The sequence below is a fragment of the Ambystoma mexicanum genome, chromosome 2p (genome assembly GCF_040938575.1).
Source record: "Ambystoma mexicanum isolate Mex_15411 chromosome 2p, UKY_AmexF1_1, whole genome shotgun sequence".
Lineage (NCBI taxonomy): Eukaryota > Metazoa > Chordata > Amphibia > Caudata > Ambystomatidae > Ambystoma > Ambystoma mexicanum.
In genome coordinates this window covers 1,445,630,986-1,445,655,982 of record NC_090923.1, presented here as the reverse complement: position 1 = coordinate 1,445,655,982, position 24,997 = coordinate 1,445,630,986, and the positions used below count along the sequence as shown (strand labels likewise).

Genomic DNA, 24,997 nt, shown 5'->3' with positions numbered 1-24,997 from the left:
TGTGAATAAGATCCCTTGTCTCGTGATGACATGTACACTTTACCATGCTGTAGATTTGGCCAGTATAGTTATCTATTGTTCTTGGATTTTAGTATGAAACCTAGTCAGGAAAAGATTACCATGCAGACACTTTGGAATTATGCATTTGAACTTTATTATCTATGGTAGCATGCTTTGATAAATCGTTAAGGACATTTGCACTTTATTGATCGTAAGACTAGATCAGGACAGTATAGCTATCCATTGCTTCTTTTTTTAGTCTGCATTTATGTGTTGCCTCAGTCAGGGAAAGATCATTACACGGACACTCTGATTATGCATTTGCACTTTTTACTTTCTATAGAAGCATGTGTTTATTCTGAAAGATTTATACTGCCAGTTTCACTTGAATTACTTTAAAATCAGATTGGGTTATGTATTTAATCTGTTTCAGATTGTAAATGCATGGATTTTGCAATCTAGTCTACTTTGGCTATTTTATCGCTTTAGTCAACCCATTACTCTATATTCCATTTCTGCAGAGTGTCCGTCTCAAATGACGTGCACTTGACTATGCTGTAGGCTTGATCAGGATGCTTTCTTTGTGACTGAATGGGCACTTGCACGTTATTGCTCTTTGTAACATACTTAGGCCTATGGTGAACTCAGGAACTTGTATACTATCCTTTCAGAATATAGCTTTATGATGGCTTACACATTTTTGTTGTAGATGTGATCTGACTATTTGTAATTGAATTTATTATGTGCACTTGCACTTCATTTTTAATAAGTAAATTTGTAGCACCTCCTGTGCATGGGCGCATATAATCGGGGGCACTTCCAGGATTACATACCTTTAGAAATATATAGGAGGCATTTAGGGCAATAGTGGCACTTTTCCATTCTGGTCATAATTACAGATTATGTGAGAACTTTAGTCATCACACCCGTATTCAAGTACCTTGAAACGCATGTGTAAGGGTGTTTTTGTATTTACATGCATCCTGCCATATATTATGTGAGAATGTCAGCTATCACATTTATATTTAGGTATCTTTGAACATATTACCTCTTTTAGGGGTGCAAGTATGAATAGGCCCTTAATTGTTCATTTTATAATGTGCACTCGCGTTTTATTTTTGCCTTTTTTTTTTATTGTATTTTTCCATAGGTGCCACATGCGGAGGTATTCTTTTGCCATGTGGTAAAAATGTTATTATAACATTAAGTATGGTATCAAAATTATCTGACTTCGTTGTGGTCTAGGGGAATGGTTTAGTTTCTCACATATTGTTGGATATTAATTACATATTGTACTGTAATTTACATTCTTATTGTAGATGTATCTGTGATTGAGCCAACATGTATACAAATGTTACATAGTCTAGTTCACTATAAGATGGCAGCCTTGTATGTCATATTTGTCTAGGGGAGGTTGAGGGCCAATAACATCAAGGAGGGGGGACCATGCAGGTATATGTTGGTAATATGTGTCAATATTTATGACTTGGACAAAGCCTGGTCGGTTGAAGCACATTGTCGCTGGGGTGAGCTCCCTCCTCTTTTTCTGCTTTTATGGCCATGTCTACAATAAAGTACTAAAATTGGACTATTGTATTTGGAGTGATGAGTGCCTTTGGAGACATTTCCTATATAGTTTGAAATTGAGGGGGAGCCTGAAGCTATTTAGCTCCTGCTTGTAGCCTGGAAGTGCCTGGTTAGCATGACACCACAGCTAGCAGGAGCTACTTTTGGCTCCCCAGGTCAACCGATGCCACATTTACACACCTATGTGAACTTTAATCCTGTGCGTTTGGGACAATCTATAAATAAAAATTAGGACACATCTACAAATAATGGAAAAAATTATATTTGTGCATCTTATGTAGAAGTTAAACTTGCAGAATGCTATGTACTAGCTCCTTGTCCTGCTGTTGTAGCTCCTGGTCACTAGTTAATTCTGGATACCCAGGAGCTGCTTCTAGCTTCTGCTTATACAATCTTAATTTGTATCCCTTATATATTATAGGGCGGCTATCGTTAAGGTGAAGCCTGTGTACATGAACTTTCTCAAATCCTATTGCTAATCACCGGTTTAGGGTCAAATATTCGAATACAAAGGTTTGAATAACAATACTCTCGAAACAAAAGGACCGGAAAAAAAAATCGAATGCACTTTTTGGGGGGGGGGGAGGGGGTCCCCCCCAATCCCCTGTTTTTTGGTCAAAAACCATTATTTTTACCTATACCAAAACCACAAAAAAAAATACATTAAAAAAAAAAAGGCATTCAGTCTTTTTATTCGGTCCTTTTGACTCGAATGTATTGCATTCGATCCTTTTGTTTTTTTCGAATTAATGACTGGACACCCTAATCACCTTTGACTCACTGGACGTATTTGGATGGTATTTTCCAAAATAAGTTTGTCACTGACCACCTAAACTGGACATTTTGGGAACAATTTGTTAAACAATGAAAAAGGTATTAAAAAAACAAAAATGCTGTTTTTGGCCTAGAGAAAAAGTGCATTGATTGAACGCGCTTGGCACGAAAACCGGATTTGCACCGAATAAGTAATGGCTTGGGCACAAAGTGTTGCAGTTTCCCTTTGATGGTTTGGGGGTAGATCCGTCCATTAGGTCTTAAAATATTCAGAGAAGGGTTGCCCCCTGCTCCCAGTTTACTTTTATATGTCTACCATGATGCCTTGCAGCAGTGAAGTGGAAAGACTTTTCAGAAATGAAAAGACATTTTCGTTTTGCTCAGTGTGAGCAATTCCTGCGATAATACCAGGGAATCCGAAAATGAAAGGAGCTCAAAATGTTGTTTGGAGGAAGAAAAATTACGCAATCACATCAGGCTAAAGGCGGGGAGAGGGGAAAGAGCACTCCAAATGAAGTTGTAGAGGGCTGTGGAGCCAGTTGCAGGTAGAACAGTTTTGACTTATATGGGGGAATCTGTCATGATCATGCCCCTAGATTAGCCTCTAAGAATTCGTGGACCACGGCTTATCATGCTTGGTCTGTAACAAGGGAAAAACCATGTCTAGGCTATATTGCAGAAGGCACTTCCTCATTACCTAAGATGGCGGCCTAGTGGTCTTATGGGAAGTGATAGTGATGGGCTAGTGCTTCACACTCGCTACACATATAAGCCCCTCCCCGCTCCACGCTTCGCGTCGTCTGCTTTGCAGTGTACGCTTACCGCAGTGCCAGCTTCAGTCACAGTTTCCTCAGCCCATTTTCGAAATTCCTCACCTTAGTTTACCATTGTTCCCTCTGAAGTTAGCCTTTGTAACTTCCCAGTCATTACCACAGCATTCCATAGTGTTTGTTTTCAGTCAGCATTATCGGCAGTTGCCTTCACGTCTGCCGCGGCACTGTTGCTGCGTTCATTCCTGTAAGCGGAATATCCGTGTCGAATCTCCGTCAGCTGTTTGGAGTTCATTGTCTTGTCAACCTACATTTATCGCAAGTATTGGCTGCTTAATGTTTATTGTGCGCACTTGTTTGGCTATCACTAGATGGTGCAGCGTGCATTTTCCGGTCAGCTGAATTACCTTGTTTTCGTGTCAGCTGTAAGAAGTTGTTTCCCTGTCAGTCAACCTTTTACACACACCATAGGGAACTGCAGCCCTGTGACAAAGGCGCGCATGTTGTTTGAGTTGTTATAAATTGAGTGCTACGTTCATTCCAGTCAGCGGAACTAACTAGGGTCATAATAGTTAGCTGTTGGAATTTGTTCTCCCTTTGGTTAGCATTCCACACATTCCGCACGAAGCTAGTGTTTCATTTGAAAAAGGCAAGCACATTGTTGAGAGTGTAAAGGTGTAGTTCACCTTGGTGTATAATGTCCAGAGGGGAATCACAATAGTGTAAAGTTATACATATATATATATATTGAGTTGGGTGAGTCTTTAAGTTACAGAGTCGCTTGTTAGGTACTCCTATTTTAATGGGGGCACATTTTCTCTCAGCAGTTGACATTGTCTAGTCACGTTCCTCATTTTAGGTTTAGGAAAGTTAGGAGTTCCTTGCCTAGCTTGTTCTATTGTTAATTGAACGGCTCCAGTTGTGCTATTCTTGTCAGGGATAGTTTCTATCTCCTTACCTTCCCCAATAGCTCTCAGCTCTCATATCACGCGAACTAGTGGTCCTTACTCCCGTCAGAAATTACCATTTCATCTCCATTCTTCAGAACAAGCGCCCATGCGTAGAAGCAGGATGGAGAGCTCACAAACAAATAATAAAAGGTAAAGACCCCAGAGAGTTAGAGAAGTAACTTCTGAATTGGTGCATTTTGACAAGTATATTGAGGATTGCTGAATGTTTTTTCTTAGATAACATGACTGCATAGAATTACAACGCACACTAAGAATAGTACAGCCTGATTTTCCAGAGAGTTGCTCCCGCAGAGTTTGAGGTAAGCGTTACAGAATCTGGCGAGATTGCAGCAGTAACGTTGCAAGACGCAAACGTAAAAATGCTGCATCACAGGAACCGCAGAGTGATCGTGGGTAAGGGGGAGAGGGTTGGGGAAAGTAATTATGGGCAAGTGGGGTGATCAAGAAAAGGTGAGGGGTATACTTGGGGAGTGCCTCTGAGAACTGGGAAGACTGTCATTTTCAAGTATGTTTCGGCTTATCGTGTGGTGGGGGGGTGTCTGGCAGGATTACTGTCGTAACATCGCAAGACGTGATCGGAAAAAGCTGCATCATGCGAAACGAAGAGTGATGGGGTAAAGGGAGAGGTTCAGGGAGGGCAAAAAGCAATTGGAGAGTGTGCAGGGACCAAGAGAAGAGTAGGGGGGACACCTGGGGAGTTCCTGTAAGGACAGGGAAGACTTCATTTTGGACCAATTTTTCCATTCTCTCAGGAATCTGCACACCGCTACGCTACTGCGGCAATCAGAAATGATTTCTCAGAAATTACTGTGGGAATAGGGAATGGGAAAAAATAGAGATCACATCTACTGAACAGTGGACACTGCCAAAGGTTGTAGCCAATAGCAAAGGCTGTGGTTGATGGCCCCCGAAGAAACCAAAGGCCGTGGCTAGTGGGCCCAACAAAACTATATATAGCAAAACCCATGAAATTCAGTGAACAAACTTTAGTTAAGAGAGTTAAGGTCATCAGATTTAATGCAACAAAACTCTTAAAATTATGCAGATTTGGGAAGTGATGACTGTCTTAACTCTGCACCCCCTCCGCTCTCCCCGTTGCAAGGCCCATGAGCACATACATAATATAACAGGAAGGGTTCACAATGAGAGAGAAAATTACATTGTGGGACATCGACAGTGGGACGCAGAGCTAAGAAGGTCAACACTTCCCACATCCATTGAATTTCAATGGTTCTGTTGCTTTGAATCTGATCACTTTAACTCTCAACTTGTGTGTGGTGTGTGTGAGAGATGCAATACCTCCCTAGGCCAGGCTTCCCTCAGCCCCAAGGTGGTCACTAGAGATTGGTAGCCCCTTCTATCTAAAAACTGCCGAGCTCAAGGTGATGGCTTAAAGGGAAACACCTTATAGGTCTAAACTCCTTCAGGGAACAAACTAAGCTCCTTACTTGAAGAATCCCAAAGGTGATGTAACTTGGGATTTGTGCCTCTCAGACACACAAGCCACAATTGGTCTTCTCTTTCTTTGCTCTAATACTCCACTCCATGCTCTCCCTTAACTCCAACCACTCTTACCCTCTACTTAACCTACCGTCTCTCCGTGACACGTTCTCTTCTATCCCAACGATATTCCTGTCCACCTCCACCATCTGATCTTATTCTCTGCTACTCTCTTGCGCGATTTCTCGTTCTCGTCCCTCCTGACTACTTTTTCTCTCCCCTCTCCCCACAATTTCTACTCTCCCCTCTGCTCCCTGCTACTACTCTCTCCTCAAGACTGGCACTCCACCAACACGTTCTGCCTTAATCACTCCCACTGGGACACTTTCTCACTCAATCCCTACTCTCTGCTATCACTCCACTCATACACACATGCTCACTCAACCCAAGAACCACTTTCTCTCACCGACCAATACCTCACCTTGCACACTGCCTGAATAATCTGTGCCCACGCTACTCTACACTGTCTTTCCTCCACCTGGTTTGTTGGTCTGCCTCGGCCTTCTCTGACCTCACCCGAAAACCCACATTTTCCTGCTTCCTGGGTCATCTTTTATCCTTCCCCTTCCCTTGGTTACTGTCCCCTGCTGATTCCCCGGGCCGACTGCTCACTGTTCTTAGATCTCCCCACCCCAGAAATGTATAATTGACAAAAGACCTGGGCGGTGAGATTTAGACCCCCTTTTTTCCTTGGGATTTGTCAATAGCGGACCTCTGTGGTGAGCTTGACAGTTCATGTCCCAGTTCGTGTGAGGTTTCCTACGTTCATTGCATTGTAGGTCTGGTTAGAGTGTCACTCTGCGGCTCAGTAACAGGAGAGCATTATGTCTCTGTGGAACAGTTTCGAGATCTCTGCTTATGCATGTGTCAGTCTGCTAAGATGTTGTGTAGCGACTTTGCTTGTCTGTGCTGCTTGTTCGGGTGTGTGGTCGTACAGCAACTGTTCTGAGTGTGACTCAGGTAGCTCTCGCATCCTACCGCTAAGTATGCTGGAATACCTAGTTTCTGACAAAAGACAAAAAGGAAATGTCCAACATTGTGCAAGGCCAATATGGTGAAAATGGCATTGGTACTCTGTACAAGCAGGCTGGCACAATAAGAAGAGGGACTGGAACCATCTCAAGTGCCGCCACCTTCCTCTGGGTTAGGACTGGCTCTGGCTTCCACATTGGTAGGCCTTCCACCCCAGGCTGTGATGGGGTCTTCATCCCCTCATGCCTTTGCAATTAAGTTGTGATCAGTTGATTCTGACACATACAAATCCTTCAAAATACTTGCATTCAATTCTTTTCAGCCATATCAAACTTGTTGTACTGTTTGAGACTTGAATTTGGACGTCGCCAGCGGTACCCTCCAACAATTCGTTCAGCTGATCCTGATCTTAAGTATCTTACATCTGTATTGTCCCCTCACCTACATTCAGCTCTTTGATCCAATGTATTACCAAATGTATAATCTACACAAAGGGAACTGTACTTCATCTCTTTTAAGAGCCAGTTGCCCTTTACCTCATTGTGCAATTCCCCATTTCTCTAAACTGCATCGATCTGCCATCTCAATTTTATTTAATATCAAGGTTCTTGTTTTCAAAATGGTCCTGTCCTTTTCTATATAATTAACACATTAGGCTTTGGTGGAGACATGTATAATTGGGATGTTTTAAAAAATAAATAAAAAGATATTGAACGACCAGTGCAGCAATATTTTACTTCTTCAAGCCTCAAAATATTTTCTATTGTTTTCATGGAAGACCCTCAGAGGTACAACTTTCAGTTTGTAAGCTACTAAACTCCGCGGGTAACGCATTGCTCAGCTCCTCATTCTTCATGTTCACACAGCATGCCTATTCTTACTCTTGAAGAGTAAAATATCACCGGCCATTGACTAGTAGTGAGTGCAAATTCTAAGGCCTGCTCATTTTCCCAGAGGACCAAAGAATGTGACTTTTGGAAGACCTGCCTGTATGGCCAGTTCTCCGAGTATCTGAAGTAGAATGTGCAAACACCTAGATTCTCACTTCCTAGAAGAAAAGCAGTGGGATCTTTCATTATTTCACTTAATATAGTGAAGTATTCGTGGCTGGCATTCTCAAGAATAACATTAGATCACATTAATATGTAATTTAGATCCCCAAAATGCACCTTAAAATGCATCCATTTCAGAATGATTCTTTGCCACTCTGCATCAACGTTTACAAAGTAGCAGAATAGATTGACTGGAAGTCTGACATTGTTTAGCTGAGACTACCTCCCATCTCCCAGCAAATACAAAGCCACCTTCTATCAATCCACTATATAGTACACAGTATAACATGAGCTTTCCATCAAGATCAAACACTGTCTCAATTCTGGGCGGTAATTACATGTGGTCTAAAATGCTTCAAGGTGCCAACCATGACTTTGATGTTTAATAGGATGCATGATACTACTCATTTCATTAAAACCTGACCACCAAGCGCAATGCATTTGACCGTCAACTACCAATGATAACAATTGAAAGAACAGTACCCATTATGTATTGAATTCCTTAGCAAGTTAATTCGCCTAAAATGTGTCTTCCAATGATACATAAAAAAAAAAAATAGCTATAGCTGGTAATACTCATTTTAGGGTGTTCAAGTTTACAGTGATTAGAACAAGCACTTTTACTTTGTAGTCTGCTAGATCAACTCTTGTAGGATGACGTTTTGTTACTTTATATATAATGTTTGTGTGTGTCTGTAGGGTAGTATGTGGGAGGGGTAGGTGCCGAGGAAATGCGGGAAGACCCCATCAGTTATTTAAATTTTTTTTTAAAAAATTATCAAATAAAGAGTTGAACTAGCAGACCGCTAACTGTGGTTGTCCAAATAGCATATTTTCTTGTCCCATAATATGATGCATGCACATATTTTCTACATAGTATGACAAAACCTGAGACTTGCCATCTTCATCTTCCTACTTTTCCGTCATGGTTCCTTTTTGTTTAGGTCCTGCAGTATATTACTGATCTTGTTTTCTTCTTTTTCTTTGTTTTTCTCTGCCCTTTCACCCACCCTTTCATGTCTTTCTACTATGGTTCCGAGCGTTTATGGTGTTGGCCATAAAGTGTTTGCCGTCACCATTTACGATGTTTCTCGCTCTTTTTTCTTCCTACATTCCCTGGTCTTCCATGTTATTGCTTCCTCGCTCTCGCCACCTTCCCTTAGACGTATCTTTCTATCATGAGTCCTTTGTAATATAATAATAGTCTGTTTTTATTTCATATTCCATAGTATGACCCTTCAGCTTCCAAGTGCTATAAGACTTGCCCCATGTTAACGGAGAAAGCTTAACCCATGACCTGTCCACCCAGATTACGTCTCCTCTCATCCTCTTACTATCTTGGTTTCTTGTGTTTGTTGTTGTCCTAATTAATTTTCTCTGACTGGTGCAGCTGCCATTTCCCAAATATTGTATGTATATATGGGGTTTATAAAATGCAAACCTAGCTGGGAAGCCACAGTGCACTGCACATGGGAGTCCGCAGGGGATTGCAAGTAGGATGGAGGGATAGCAGAGGCGCACTTATGGGAAAAGGGACCGGAGGATGGGGGCCAGTAGGTCTGTGTAGTGATCAGCCAGATGTTCTTTGAAAAGTAGCATCTTTAAGTCCTTAGGGTTGCAGGGGGTCCTCTCTTATCTGAACATCATAGTACAAGGCAGAAGAAATTGATTGGATTCATTGTTGCATGACGAACATCCAATACGGAGTGTATAGTCCTGCAAGCAAAATGTTTTGCAAAAGATTACACCGCGTAGAATACTACATAATACATGCTCCTTGATGCAGGGGTCAATGAGATACACCCTTCCAGTACTAATGGTGAAGCTGTACTGCAGCAGTGAAATAATTTGTTTCTCCAGCATTGGATCTTTCATAGATTCACATGCTGTGAATATTTCCAGTCCTGCGGGTAATGCTCGATTATTTTTCGATTCCCCTTGCCATATGCAAGAAGAACCTACATTTTGTAACCCAACACCCTTGTTATTGGTGATTATGGTTCCCACCAATGGGTCCCCTAGACTAGACACTCCTCTTCCTCTCGGATTCTAACCACGTGTTCAGCTGAGGGAGTTCTCTGGTTCTCCACAGTCCGAGTTTTGGTTAAAATCTTCAAACATACATTTCCAAAAAAAAGCATTTTCTTCTACTTAATTTCTACAATATCAGGTCCACTACTTCAAGGTGTGGAAGTTTTCTGGTAATCGAGGGCAAAAGCCCTTTGCCACTTGTGACCTGAAAAACTTATATGAGGGAGATGAGCACGCTGACTGCATATACTGCCTGTACTCACACCAAACCATTGAAATCTGCACAGTCTTAGTTCCAAGACTCGCAAAGATAGAAACAGAAGGCTGGTCTGCTGGCTCAATGATGGGAACTACCCTAAGAGCCACTCCGACGTCAAATCGACCACAAGGGCCGCTCCTATGGGGAAACGAGGGAAAGGGCCAGGTCATAAGAGAGGCCAGTGAAGAAGACCAAGCACAAGATCGCCCACGGCTACAAGCCTTCGATAGCGAGCAAGAAAAGACCAAAGGGGCCGGAGAGGCCGTTGTCGCCTGGACCAGTCGCCAGTCGTCATCGGGGAGGAAGGCGGCAGGACGACAGAAAAACGAAAGCACAAACATAAATCAAGGTCAGTGGGAGAGGGTCAAGGCCACTGAGTCAAGAGGGGGAGAGCACAAGGGACACCCAAAACCCCCGGGGCTAGTCACAGCCACCACGGCCGTAGATGCAAGCAAAAGCCGTCAAGGCGCATAAGCTCTCAACCGCGACCAAAGAGAAGTAGCGGCAAAAGTCACGTAAGGTCTGCCCATCGACTGCAACGACCATGAAACATCCGGCGCCTTAGTCCTTCGATGCCCCACATAAGACTACCTCGTTGACGAGACTACACAAGTCCAGCTCATCGACCACACTCCGCAAATTTGCGTCCAATCCGCTCCAAAATTCCAGGTCGTCGACCACACTCCACATAACTAGCGTCTACGACTCATTATAAATTAGACTTGTCGACGAAGAAACCCATGGAAAAAGACAGCACAAACGCAGTCCAATCACTCAGGCCTACAACCTCGGCAGCAGGGATTGAGACACCCTTGGGCCCCAAGAAACCAAGCAAAGAAGGCCTGTCATCGACACAGTTGACGGAAAGCCAAAAGCTTCTTCAGTTCAAGAGTTGCAGCCTCCTCAGCCAGACTAGCCCACACAACCGCAACACATCGGCCAGATCTCCCCTACCCAGTACTCCGATGTAATGCCAGAGGAGATATTACAGTACGAGGTCGACATATACTTCAAAATACAGCATCAGCAGACTGATGACTTGGAACAGTCGGTTGTAATACAAAAGGAGACACCAGCTAGGCCACCAATGCCGGGGAGCCCTCTTCAGGAAGGAGACCTTACCAGCTGGACAGCCACAGGAAGATGCAGGTCCAGCACTGCCTACGCGGCCCACCCTCCATCAAAGGGAAGTGAGGGCACTGTTAACCAACCCACAGGCTCTATTATTGATGCAGGTACTCTCTTCTCTGCAGAAGGTCATCACTCGGCTTGATGCAGCTCTGATGAGGTCAGTGATGCGACTTTGCAACCGCCTCAACAAGCGTTACCAGAGCAATCTCCTCCCAGACCCAGGTCTACATCGCTGGGAAGATCAGCAAGGTCCTCCAGATGACAGTCACAATCCAGATTGTTTTCTCCGTCCCGCCAGTATCCCCCACTCTTAAACTGATATGCAGGGGCAGGTGTACATCACCGATGCTAACCTCCCCATCACGCAAAAGGAGTCGTACCGTCTCACCACCGGTAGGTTCTTGCAGGGGGAAGCAGAACTAACAGATATGGATGCAGACAAACACTGCAATACCACATTTTCTTTATCCCACTCACTGAGGCGGTAACGACGATTGGGACACACATTCCCTGCAAGAATGTCCCCAGAACAAGGAATCCGCAAAACCGTCTCTCCCCCCGCCCCCCCCCTCCTCTCGACATCACAGGGATCCATTCTACGGTCATGAAGACGTGCAAATAGTTCGGCCTGCTCGCTTCTGAAGATGCGAATGAATGCTTTTTATTTGACCATATGGGTAATGGGAGAAAGGCAGTGGTCGCAATTCCCATCCTTGACCACGTCTGGCAAGAAGGACTGAAAACAATGAAACGGCCATTCCCAATTCCAGCGATGGAAGGCTGCCTCGATAAAAAGCACAACCCACCGGAAGATGCACCAAAATGTCTTACTTCTCAGCCATCTCTCGAGTTTGTGGTCTTGGCGGCAGTAAGCCAAATCCAGGAAGCAAAAATGCGCAATACACCTGGACAATGAGGCACGAAAATAGGACGCTTTTGGAAAAAATGTCTTGGCAGCTTTTACTGTTGTGGCTCCAATTGCAAACTCCCTAGCCATCATAGCCAGATATGATAGAGAGATGTGGCATAAGCTTGCTCCAGTCCTGGAGCATTTCCCAGGAGGCGATCCTAAAGGAAGGGGGAAGAGTCCTCCAACCTGGGGATCAACATGGCAGTGGACCTGGCGGAAACAGGTTTTAAACAGGTTGCCAATGGGGTGGTCCTGAAGAGACTGGCGTGGCTCCAATGTACAGATTTCTGGCCAGATGTCCACCATAAAGTGGTGACATGCCCTTTGAGGGGGGATGAGCTTTTCTGACCCACTATCGATGAAGCTCTAAAAACCATTAAAATAGACACTGGCAGTCAGGCCATTAACATCCCTGTAGAACAGTCAGCCGTTTTGCTAGTTCAGACGGGCAGCCGGCAGGAGATCTACGTCCTCATCCAACAAGGAATGTCAATACTCCAGGGTACAAGAGAGCTTACCAGGGCTACCAAAAATCAAGACTATAGAGAAAATCAGCACTGTAAGCAGCCCTCCGGATCCCAGAGGGGACGCAGGGACAGACTGAACAGTGAGAGAAATAACAAAGACAAATGGGTGCTGCTTGTGGTATTATACGGGCACCTACTAGAGTTCAAACAAACACCCCGTCCCATACCTCCAAACCACCAACCGCAGGTGCAGAAGACTGCACTCCTACAAGAAGTGCAGCTTGTGCTGCAAAAAAGGGCCATAGAAAAAGACCCCAGGAACCCAAGGGGAAAGGGAGTATACTCCCGGTATTTCATCATCCACCAACCAGATGGAAAATGGAAGCCCATTCTAGACCTAAGGAGGTGTATGGTTGGAAAGTCGCCCTACCAATTCAAGGTCCTTCCATTCGGCCTGAAGTCAGCACTGCGTACCTTCACGAAGTGCTTCATGCCAGTGGCAGCCAGCCTGCGCAAAAAGGGAGACCATGTCTATCCTTATTTAGACGACTGCCTGGTGCACGCGCCATCCAGGAAGGGAGCACTGTCTTCTATCAGCGATAGTGAGTCTATTGCAAACGTGTGGCATCGCCATCAATTTCAAGAAATCCTTCTTATGGCCATCCAGGAGGCCTGTATGCAGGATTCTCCACCCAGGAACCCAGGGTACATCCGTCCCTGCTGAAGATGTTCACGCCAAACAAAGTAAGAACCGTGCAACAAAGCATTCAACTGCTCGGGACGATGAAGTCTTGCATACCACCAGTTCTGCACTGCAGACTCCATAGGAGAGTGCTACAAGAGTTCTTGACAGCGAACTGGTCCCAGCTCACCGGATCATGGGGGGACAAAGTGCGTATCCAACTCACATTATGCTCGCTGCTTCAATGGTGGGCAAGCAACACCAATGTCTAAAGGGGAAAACATTTCAGGATCCAACACCCAACAAAACTAATAACTGGCACCTCCCTCCAGGGGTGGGGCGCTAACGTGGATCGGCTAGACGTCAGGGTACTGTGGACGCCCTGTGAAACATCCTTGCGCATAAATGTGCTCAAAATCAGAGCAGTTTGGTGGGCGCTCACGCCTTCCTCCCAATACGTAAGAACCGGTCAGTCAAAGTCCTCACAGACAACACCACCACAATGTGTTATCTGCAAAAGCAAGTAGGAACAAAGTCCAAGTAAGCTCAACTGACCTGGCACTGGGCCATTACGCACGGGATAATCGTTTGGGCATTCCACCTTCCGGGGATACAGAATCAGACCGCGATCAACCTCAGCAGGCAAGTGTCCCAAAACCACGAATGGGAGCTTGACTTCTCGACGCTGCATTAGCTATTCCAATGCTGGGGTCAGCCAACGGTGGCCCTATTCGCCACGATCTGCAACAGAAAGTGTGCCAGGTATGCCAGCAGGATGCCCCAAAATGGCTAAATGGGAAACTTATTTGCTTTTCCATAGGACGGCCTTTTCGCATATGTGTTCCTGATCCTGCGCAGGACAATACAGACAATCAAGTGGCATGCCTGCAAGGTAATCCTCATTGCGAGACTGGCCTGGCCAGACCTGGTACTCCAATGGGGTCCACCTCTACAGGGACAAACTCATCCGATTCAGCAATAGACTAGACATCATAACACAAGGCAGGGGGAACATTCTACACCACGACTTCCAATCACTTCGCCTGACGGCATGGCTCCTGGCTTTGTGGAGTTCGGGAGCATAAACCTATCACTGGAGTGTAGACCAATCGTAGTGACAGCCCCCTCCACCAACATGTCATACCGCCTGAAGTGGAAGCAGTTTTGCAGGTGGGGTGAAACCCAACACAAGGAACGCCAGGAAAGGCTAAAACCATTCCAGGTGAAGCTCCGAGCAGGTGCCACCATACGTAATGGGCCTGGACAAACGGGGCCTTGCCCACAATTCTATTAAAGTGCATTTGGCGGCCATCTCTAGGTACACGTACGGGAGAGAGGCATTTCCCCTCTATGGACGCAGGGTCATAAAATATTTCCTCAAAGGCCTTTTCAGGAGTTTTCAATCAGTAAAACGAAAATCGCCGGAATGGAACTTCAACACCATACTCTCAGGACTCATGAGAAAACCATTTGAATCTATGGCCTCTACACCACTAAGATACCTGAAAGTGACCTTCCTTGTGGTTATTACATCATCTACAAGGGTGTCGCAGCTGCAAGGACTCACAATTAAGCAGCCCTACTTGTGTTTACAGTAGTACAGGGTACTTCTCATGACGAACCTGCGGTTCATTCCCAAATTCCCCATGGACTTGAATTCCACGATAACCTTGCCAGCTTTCTTTAGCAAGCTTTTGTGGCCGGCAGAGGTGGCATTGCACTCGCTCGACCTCAAACAAGTGTTAAAATACTACATCGACACGACACAGTCCTTCAGAAAGTCAACGCAACTCTTCGTAGCATATAGCCCGCCGGATAAAGGAAACGCTCTATCCAACCAAAGCATAGCGCAGTGGATCTCGTCGGCCATTGTTTTTTGTCACAGGTCTGCAGGGAAGCCCCTCCAGGCCTCTCTTCATGCACACTCAACAACAGCTACGGCGGCATGGTGGTCGGGGGTCCCAATCACAGACATCTGCCAAGCAGCTACCTGGTCAGTGCTGCATACTTTTACGAGGCACTACTGCCTCGAGAAGCAGCATCCCGAAGAAGCGCATACAGGCATAGCAGTCCTACAGCGCCTACTCCAATAAGGTAAGATTTGAGGGATCTGCTGTAAGGTATGGGGTACTTACCTGTATGCTACTCCAGTATCTGTATACTGCTACATAGTCTATGCACAGCATGTAAATCGATGTAAGGTCCAATGATGGAGAAGGGGAACATTTCTTACCTGTAACTCTTGTTCTCCAGCATTGGTATCTTTCATAGATTCACATGCACCCTCTTTCCTCCCTCCAGGTAAACCCACTTGCACCCTATGGACATCTATTAACAGAGGGTCAGAATCTAAGGGGGGAAGAGGAAGAAGAGGGTCTAGCCTAGGGCTACTCCAGGTCCGATTGGTGGGGGACCAAAAGCACCCATAGCGGTGTTGGGCTACAAAATGTTGGTTGTTCTTGCCCATGGCTAGGGGAATCAAAAAGTAACTGAGGATTCCCAGCCTGACGACGAAGACTATTGACAGCATGTGAATCTATGAACAATACCAATGCTGGAAAACAGAGTTACAGGTAAGAAACTTTCTCCTTGCATCCCGCCCTGGTGCTCCATTGTTGTCAGTACCTGAGCATTTGTTGACAAAACTTGGCAATGATGTGTGTACCCGGACTTTGGATGGCAAAACCTCATGGCTTAATTAACTTTGGGTCTTGATGAGAGTAAATGGTATATCAGGATATCATTGTCATATTGATTAAGTATGAGAGTAAACATTGTTAGTAATTCTGAGCATAACCAATACCTAGATAAAAGCAAAAACTGTTGACTTCGTACTTATCTTACATTTCTTCCCCAGTAACTTCTCTCCTTGCCTCTCCCTTCTTTCATCGTATCTGGTTTCCCTTCAATCTATGTATAATTGAGTCTGTGAGTAATTTATTGCCTAACTTTTCCCCCCTTTACTGTTCGTTTCATTTCCCTCTTTTCACCCCTTTTCCTAATTTCTCCTATATTTTTTCCATGGTTAGTTTTTCCTCTCCTCTCAAATCCTCTTTTGTGTTCTCTTCTTTCTTCCTCTTATCCTTTCCTTCTTCTATCGTTCTGTTAAGTTTCCTCATGTTTTTAGTTTATTTACAGAGGAAGTCATTATCCACTCTTGTTGGCATACTCCACCTGTCGCCTTTTCTTCCACGTGTTCTTCTTTCTAGCTGGTAATTCATGCTTGGTTTCAGTAGAGTGCAACCCTAATTTCATGGTCCCTTCTCTCCCTCTTTCCTTAGGACCTACTTTCCAGGACAGGAGCACCAAGTGCGTCTGATCTACCAGGGCCAGCTGCTTCGAGATGATGCGCAGACCATGTCTTCACTGCACCTGACAGACAATTGTGTGCTACACTGTCACATCTCCCAGCATGCCACCCCACAAATGCCAGCTGGTGCCCGTGTTGCCGAACAGGTCAATGCTGCACTAAACATTGGCAGTCTGATGGTACCTTTGTTTGTGTTGATGCTGGCGTTGCTGTGGTATTTCCAGATCCAGTATCGACAGTTCTTCACTGTCACGGCCACCGTCTGCCTGGCTGGTGTCACCATCCTTTTCAGCTTTATGGCCTTCACCATGTATCGCAGATAACATTTTCGACTTGTGCTGCAAAGTGCAGCACTCCCGGCCCCCAGCCTCTCCATTTCTCTGCAGATGGATAGCTGGGTGTGTCTATCCACCCACCAAGGAGCAGAGGAGGCAGCCAATTTGTGTTCCGGGTATGGACTGTGAAAATCCACATAAGAATGTCAGACCAAGGAGTTACGAAGCAACACCTAAATGTGCTGTATGGAGTGTATGAAAAGGGGCAATGAAGAGTACAAGGATGCAAAAGGGTGGTAGAGATTGAGGCTGTGACAATCCAAATGGATTGCATTTTGGAGGCGTAATCGGAAACTGAGCCGGAAGGGCTTTTGAGTGAATACAAGGCAAGAAACCATCAGGTGCTATGGGCAAAGCAAGCAAGCTTGCTGTGGCTGAAGAGCATTTTAGACAAAACAAAGGGAAACCTGACAAGTTGTGGCTATACATGGGAGAGGTGGGAAGTGCTAACTCATAGAACACCACTTGGGGAGGGAATGGTGGGTAGAGAATGTTTGGGAGGAAGTGGTGGGAAAGGGGGACTGGTCATTGAGCAAATGATGGAGAGTACAGACTTATGTAGGAAGACCCATGATTAAAGAGGTTATGGGTGGGAAGTGGTGACTAAAAAGGGAACAGTGCTAGTGAGTCTAGGAATGGCGAAGGTGCGATGACTGTGTTGGGATGATGGGGACATGTGAAGGGAAAGCATGTGGCATGGAGTGAAGGTTGCAGAGTATCTTGCATGATGTTACCTGAGGTGGGTGCTTTTGGGACGAGGGGAAGATTAACAATCCCCGGCATTAGTTGTGTACTTCTAGAAGAAGTGCGAATCATCCCCGGGTACCACCATTAAAGAGTTCAAGAATTAAAGAAATATCCCTGGTGGTGAGACTAAGGTTGGCACTGCCTATATTTAAAACAAATGTGAATGTGATGAGCTTTTTAAAAGTGGAAGGTATTGAAGAGCACATGTGACATAAATAAGAGGAATAGAAAGGGGATAGTGAATAGGACACAAGATAAGATGCACATTGTGTGGGAAATAATGGTGGCTTTATTTTCTGCCAAGGGGCCTATTGTGAACATTGGTGTGAGAGGGTTGTGAACACCTACCTTGGAGGAGAGGCTTGTGTATGTTGGCCACACAGGTGACAGTAAGGAAGTCTAGGTGAGTAGGGATAGCCCACGGTTGGGGGGGGGGGGTATTGGGGAACATTGGTTGTGAATCATGTGCTGCACATTAAGGATGGAAATGGACAAATCGAGGGGCTTTGAAAAAATGCTAGAGGCTGGGAAAATGCTGGTCACTGAGAAAAGTATGGGAAACGCCTGCAGAGGTTGGCGTTGGGAGGAGGGTGGGGGGGCATGAGCCGCAGAGGAACGTGAGAACACCACCTTGAAGTAAAGGAAGAATGGGAAACGCCAACTATAGCGGTGAGACAGAAGAGAGGATGTGGGAGCACTGGATAGGGAGGGAAAAAGATGGCAATGTCTACGTAGTGTGAAGTGTAGCCGTTTCGCTAGAAGGGGTGGGGGGTTCCTGAATGCTGAGGATCAGGAGCACTGGCCTTGCAGGGGACAGTGAACAATACAGGCCATGTGGAAAATACTGACCACAAAGGCCATGGAAGCCAAATAGGGTAGCACGGGATATGCCTGCTGCACAGGCTAAAGGAAGGGGGTGAACTCCCAGCTACAAAGGAAATCATTGTAAATGCTGATCAGAGAAAATTATGGGTAATGCTATGGTGCTAGAAATATGTGGAACACCAGCCTCCATGTGGGTTATTCATGAACAGTCGTCACAAAGAGCAGAGGGGTATATTTGGAGAATTAGATGCAGGCCTGGTGAAGTGTGATTGTGTGTAATTTGTGGAGAGCGTGGTGGACTGATTGAGAGAAAAGCAGTGGCTATAGTAAGAAAGGATACATCATAGTGCTGAGTGAAGCCTTTGCCTACATCACCATCGGGTAGCGCTAAGTGAGTGCATTGGAGGATTTGTAGGCAGTGCATATGCAGATGGCTCTGGGTTCAGCATGGCGTTTACTGTCCCAGTGAAATTAAAGAAAGGGGAAGGATTTCCTTTGCTGCCTCTATTAAATGGGCACTGCTTTATTTTTTAGAAGGAGACAGAACTGGTTTAAGCTGCTGTTGCTATGCACACGTGATACATCCATGTACGGATACCCCAAGCATTACTAGGCCTAATGAATGGATGGGCCGGATTCCTGAATCCAGCTTGCTGCAACAACTGGTGTGTTGGGCCTTGGATCGCCTTCCTCTATCTATGCTGTTCTTAAAGTTTGTTAATTGGAGTAAAAAGCGGGAAGTTCACTGAAGACAAGTTTCTAGGAAGACTGTATTGCTTGTTTTTTAAAAAGTGCCTTGAAGTATTACCAGAAATCCCTTCTACAAAAAAAAAAACTTTAAATATCACTGGGGAGTTGTGGGAAGATTGGAGAGAGACACGACTTCCAAATTTTTTTTTTTTTTGTTTAAAGGCCAAGTCAATTGAACTGCTCCGTATAGCTTGGAAAGATTTCCTGTTGTGTGGAGAAGGTAATAGCTTGGGGGCATCTAAGCTGTACGAAAGCCATCTGTACTCCTGCTGTACAGTAATAGCTTATTTATAGAAATATTCCTGTATTAGACTCCTAAAAGAAGGAGTCTCCTGTTTAATTTGCATATTCAGTTGTCCTTCAGTTGAAATGGGGAAACGCTGGTTAGAAGAATTTTTCCTGTGCGCTCACACTGAGAGTGAGTATAGGATTACTGTAGGCGCCTTCCATGCCCTAGAGGGTATTCTGTACATTTATCAATAATGGACAGTTACTTGGCTTCCTTCGTAGCTCATTGTTTGTCTCTGATTGACCAAGCTTATAGCCACTTGCGCTGCACCTTGGCTTGTTTTCGTGTGCTCACCTGTTTGCTTATACTCGTGTGCCCATTCACACATATTCCCCTTTGTGTCCATGAAACCTGCTTTTGATGGACTCTATTGGAGAGGACAAAGAGCTTGTGCCAGTAATGCTGCTAAAGACTGTCCTGCAAAAAGAATGCCCTGTGCAGGCTTTGGACAGCTTTGCTAATAAATCACTGTTGAAGTTCTATTAAAAAGCTGCCAGTTTGAAGTGCCTGCTTGTCTTGTGCAGTTTGTTTTGGTGGTCATGTGATGGTTGATTGTCTTGGGATTTAAAGGTGTGTTGTAAGAAAGAGAAGCCAGAAAAGGAATGGACCTGTTGTTGGGAAGTTTAATTACATTCGGAGCGGGAGCTTTGTGTTCGGAATCGGGCTGCATCTGAGTGTTTCCTATTGATAACAGCCAAAATTTGAGGGGGTCACCAATGGCTCTTCAGAAAGATCTGTACGCAAAGCTATGCTGATCTGCAAAGGGAGGGCGTGACATGTGAAGAATATTTACCATGTCAGGCTCTCCACCCTAAATCACAGCTCAGCTCGAAGAACTTAGCAGTGTATACTTTAAAGCAGAGTTCTGGTATGTTTTTTCTAATGTGTTGTTGATTAGTTGAACAGGTTTACCATGAACCTTGTATGTGTGTTTTTGTAATTGTTTATTTGTACAGCGCTTACACAAGCGAAGTGCTTCACAGCGCTTAAAGTTGGGAAAGGAGCAAGGGAATACAGTAGTCGTTCTTGGGCCTGAGGTTTCTGCATGATCAAAAAAGTAACTGGCGTATTAGGCCTGACTGCATTTCTCCTAGTGCAAGTGCATGAAGTGTTTCAGGCGCAACCAGATTAGGGAGGGAGACAAAGGGTGATGAAGACACTAGGCCTAGTAAATTCAGGTCATACAAGTGAACAGACAGAAGTACAAGGGGGAGGGGCTTGGGGGAACACGTGCGCCCAGTCCCGCAGGGCCCTGGGTTAAGTACAGAGAAGTTACCTCTCTCATGGAACGTATGCTGAAAGTGCAGTAGTGCTGAGCATAGTGCAGAGGCCCGGAGGTAAGTGCAAAGACTGGCGGGGGAGCCTGGGACCTGTGAGGCTCTGGAGGTGAGCCAGTCAGCAAAAGCTGAACAGAGTTAGGGGAGAGACAGAGGAGTGAGGCAGGAGAGAAAGAGAGAGGAGGTTAGCAGGGTGGAGGGAGAAAGAACGAGGAAGAGAAGAGGAAGGTCTTGAGGAGTTTCTGGAACTAAAGGAGCTCCGGCTCCAGACGGAGAGAGGCTGTTCCAGAGGGAGGCCCCTGCAGAGGATAACGGATAAAGATCTACCCACAAGTCTCTGCTTGAAAAGTGGCTCACCCACAGAGAACTGGGGGGAAGACAAGTGGAGGGCTCTAGAAGGAGAGTATTTAGGAAGAGTGTGTTGTCAGTAGTGCAGGCCCCAGCCGCAGAAAGCCTTGTGGACTATGCAGAGGCTCTTGAACTTGATCCTAGCAACCACAGGGAGCCAGTGGAGGGATTTCAGCACCGGAGAGAGGCGGTCCCTGGGCTTGAGGCCAAGGATAAGTGTTGCGGTTCTGTTCTGGATGAGTTGTAGCGGACGGAGAGTAGAAGTAGGAAGATTGAGAATGAGGCTGTTGCAGTAGTCTAGCCTAGAGAGAACCAGAGTTCTGGAGACTGAGCCTTTGGGCGAAGGTGGGAAAAGGTAGAATACTTCTGAAGATGTGCAGCTGGTAGTGGGATTTTCGAGATGTCCGAGATGTGAGAATAGAATCGGAAATTACACTCAGATATTTTGCCTCACTAGCAGGTGTGGGCGCAGGGCAAAGGGAGGCCGGCCAGTGAGAAATTGGGAAAGCGGGGGCAGGGATCCCAATGAGGACGATCTGTCTTACTAGCATTGAGGCAGAGATTGTTGGCAGCACACCAAGAATGAATTGCACACAGTCAGGAATGAGCAAGGAGGGGGAAGAGGACGAGCGTAGCATGAAAGAGAGCTGCGTGTCATCTGCATAACACTGAAAGTTAGAGGTGAAGGTAGAGATCCTGTGGTCCAGAGGGTCCATGTAGACATTAATAATAATAATAATAATAATTTGGCATTTATATAGCGCTACGAACCCTCAGGTATCTGAGCGCTGATTATTATTACCCACAGTGTGTGGTTGAAGAATCAAGGGTATAGGTTAGATCCCTGAGGGACGCCACAAGTGGAGAGAGTGTTAGAGGAGAGAAAGGACCCAAGTTCCACCTGGGAAGGACAGTTAGAGAAAGGAGGCAAGCTAATGGCAGTGACAGATCTGTAAATCTATGCCCTGCCGAGTGGGTTGCTCCTTTGACTAGTTGTTATAGATTCATTGCTGCTAGTTGGCTGGTTAGAGATTTTTGTGTGGTTGTGGTTTCTTCATCGAACCAGGTGTTGAAATCTCTGAGGACGGTCAGGTGATTGTGATTGATGGCTAGGGTGGTGATTGCTTCCGTGAAGGCGTCTACGAAGGCTGCATCATAGTTTGGTGGTCTGTATATCAGTATGAATTTCAGGTTTGTTTTGTGGGTTACTGTTAGGCGTAGGATTAAGGATTCACATTTATCGATGTTTAGTGAGTTTTCCAATTTGATAGCCAGGTGTTCCTTGTGGATGATTGCCAGTCACCGACCCCCCCCCCCCCCCAACCCCACCGCACCTCCTCCCAGCCCACCCTCTTTTGGTTTTTCGTTTGCTTGGACGCATTTGAAGTTTGCAGGCAGTTGTTGATGGTGATCTTGTAGTTGTCGTTTAGCCATGTTTCAGTTACAAATAGGATGTCGTTACCTCTGTCACATAGATCATATATTTCAGTGGCATGTTTGGACATTGTTCTTGCATTGATTAAATTGCAGTGGATCCTTTTGGTGTGGTTTTGCTTATTAGTTGTCCCTTGTTTTGGTTTGCTGCTGTTCGGTCATGGTGCTTCTGTATTGAGGTTGATTGGATAAGGATCAGCGAAGGCTGCATCTTCATTGAAGTGGTCTGCTAGATTGATAGTTTAGCTGTTCAATAGCAGGGCTTCTCTACTGATGCCGATTGGTCGAAGATCAGCGAAGACTTATTCATTGAATCGGTCTGTTAGGTTAATGGTTGGGTTGTTGGTTACTTGTACTTCTTCGTCTTGTCTGGTGTGTTGTAAGTGTTGATGGTGCCCTTCTGTTCTTGTGATGTATGGGGTGAGGGGGTTGGAGTCTTACCCCAACTCTTTTTGGGTGCTCCCGTCTTTTTTTCTGGCTTTCTAGGGCAATTCTTTGCTTGTCTCGTGTTCTCTGTGTCGTTGGGGTATCCAGGTTCTCGGGTTGTCACGAGGTATGGTGTAAGATGAGGATTTCTCTCTTTCAGTTTGTTCTGATGCTATTGGTTTTTGGTGGGGTGTTTCCTGCATTTGAGGCTTTTACTGCTGGTGTATCCATGTATGTTGTTGCTTGATCTTGTTCTCTTTCTCGGCCCCCATTCCTGCTTCGGGGCATTTTGGTTCTTAGTGCAGAGATAACACGTCAAGTGGTCGACTGAAATGTCTTGTGCTAGAGCAGTACTGGTTTTCCCTCTAATGTTGTTAAGCTTGGGTGCTTTCGGGGGCTGTCTGTTCTTCCATTGGTGGGTTTGGTGTGTCTCCTACGGGTGCACTGTCTAGGAGGTTTGGGGGATACTGGGCATTCGCTTATCGGGTGGTCTAGGACTCAGTTCAGGTAGCTATCAATGTTGTCCTCTGAGGTATTTGTGGCGGGTTGATACAATACTATCACAGTGTGGTCCCCTCGAGATGTGGGTCAAGTTAGTCTTAACAAAATTTGCTCCAGTGCGACGCAGGCTAGCAATCCCAACACTATCACAGTGCAAAGCAGGCCCGCAATTGCAATATTATCACAGTGTAGGGCAGGCTGGTAAATGCGATACTATTGCAGTGCAGGGCAGGCCAGCAATCACAATGCTATCACAGTGTGGACCCCTTATAGATGTGGATCAAGTTGGTCTCAACAAATTTGCTTGAGGTATATTTGAGAGTCCTGTATAGTGGGAGAGAGGCCTACACCTGACAGTGCCAAGTGATTACAAGACTAAATACAGCTAGATTTGAGTATAAGACTAAACGCAGCTAGGTTTGAGACTCCTGTGTAGTGGGAGAGAGTACTATCTTAGAAGGCACAGGCTAATGATCACAATACTATTTTAGAATGTTCAAGCTAATAATCACAGTACTATCCTAAAAGGTGCAGGCTAACAATCACAGCACTATTCTATTGCGGTGCTTTCTAAGTAGGATTCAACTCAGTATGGTGAAATCTCTAAGGGTGTGGTGTAGTCGAATAATCAAACTACTATCTTAGAAGGCACAAGCTAATAATCACAGCACTACCTCAGGATCCACAAGCTAATAATCACAGTACTTTCTTTGAAGGCACCAGATAATAATCACAGTACTGTCTTCGAAGGCATAAGCTAATAATCACAGTACTGGTCAATGTTTGTAGGTCTGTTATGTGGCAGAGCTTCAAGAGTAGAGTGATTGCTCTACTCCCCACCCTAGCCACTCTACCTTGTTTGTCTCTGCTGGTTGATGGATGGCCACTGGCTTCCCCTGCTGACACCTGCAGACACAACCTGGAGCCATCTCTGTTGAAGCTTCCCTTTGCTTTGGGGCTTTTAGCCGCAAGGACTGCTGGGCAGAGGGCTGCCCTGGGTTTTCCCTTATGAGGGCGTACTTCACCAATCTGGTCGCGGGGTTGGTGCGGGGAAAGGGGAAGCAGGAAGGGAAGCTGGCTGCCAGGGACCCAGGCGCCGAGTGCGCTTCACATGCTTTTCAAAGCACTTAAAATATTTTAATTAGCTGCCCTACAACACTGGGGGTCAGGGTGTACTCGCCATGCCAGGGATTGTGGAAATGGCGCGGGTGTGGCGAGCACAGCTGGGTCTTTAGGCCTCTGTTAATGTAGCTTTAAAGCACCAATCAAGTTGCGGGGGTGGTGCGGGGGGGGGGTGGCGAAGGGGGAGGGGAAAGCATGTGAAGCGCACTCGGCACCTGGGTCCCCGTCAGCCCGCTTCCCTTCCTGCTTCCCCTTTCCCCTCCTCCCCCACCACCCCTGCGACTTGATTGGTGCTTTAAAGCTACAGCAACAGAGGCCTAAAGACCCGGCTGCGCTCGCCGCACCTATGCCATTTCCACATTCGCTGGCGTGGTGAGTACCCCCTGAATCCTAGTGTTGTAGGGCAGCTAGTTAAAATATCACCAAATTCATTCACTCATCTGGTTCTACCATTATGTTCATATCTGATTAGGGGCGTAATTCCTTATTCCAATCAAATAGTGAGATAAACCATCAGGAGCTATGTC

The 24,997-nt window shown here is 45.6% G+C and overlaps 1 protein-coding gene across 3 annotated transcripts in view; it reads left to right on the top strand.

Annotated features, from left to right (window-relative positions):
• Positions 1 to 19,868, top strand: part of TMUB1 (transmembrane and ubiquitin like domain containing 1) — a 198,569-nt gene extending 178,701 nt beyond the window's left edge. For all 3 annotated transcript variants that reach the window (XM_069646005.1, XM_069646004.1, XM_069646006.1), the window contains one exon: positions 16,388 to 19,868. In XM_069646005.1, the coding sequence (XP_069502106.1) occupies positions 16,388 to 16,739 (352 nt within the window). In that variant the 3' untranslated portion in view covers positions 16,740 to 19,868. The remainder of the gene's footprint in view (positions 1 to 16,387) is intronic.
• Positions 19,869 to 24,997: the final 5,129 nt, after the last annotated feature.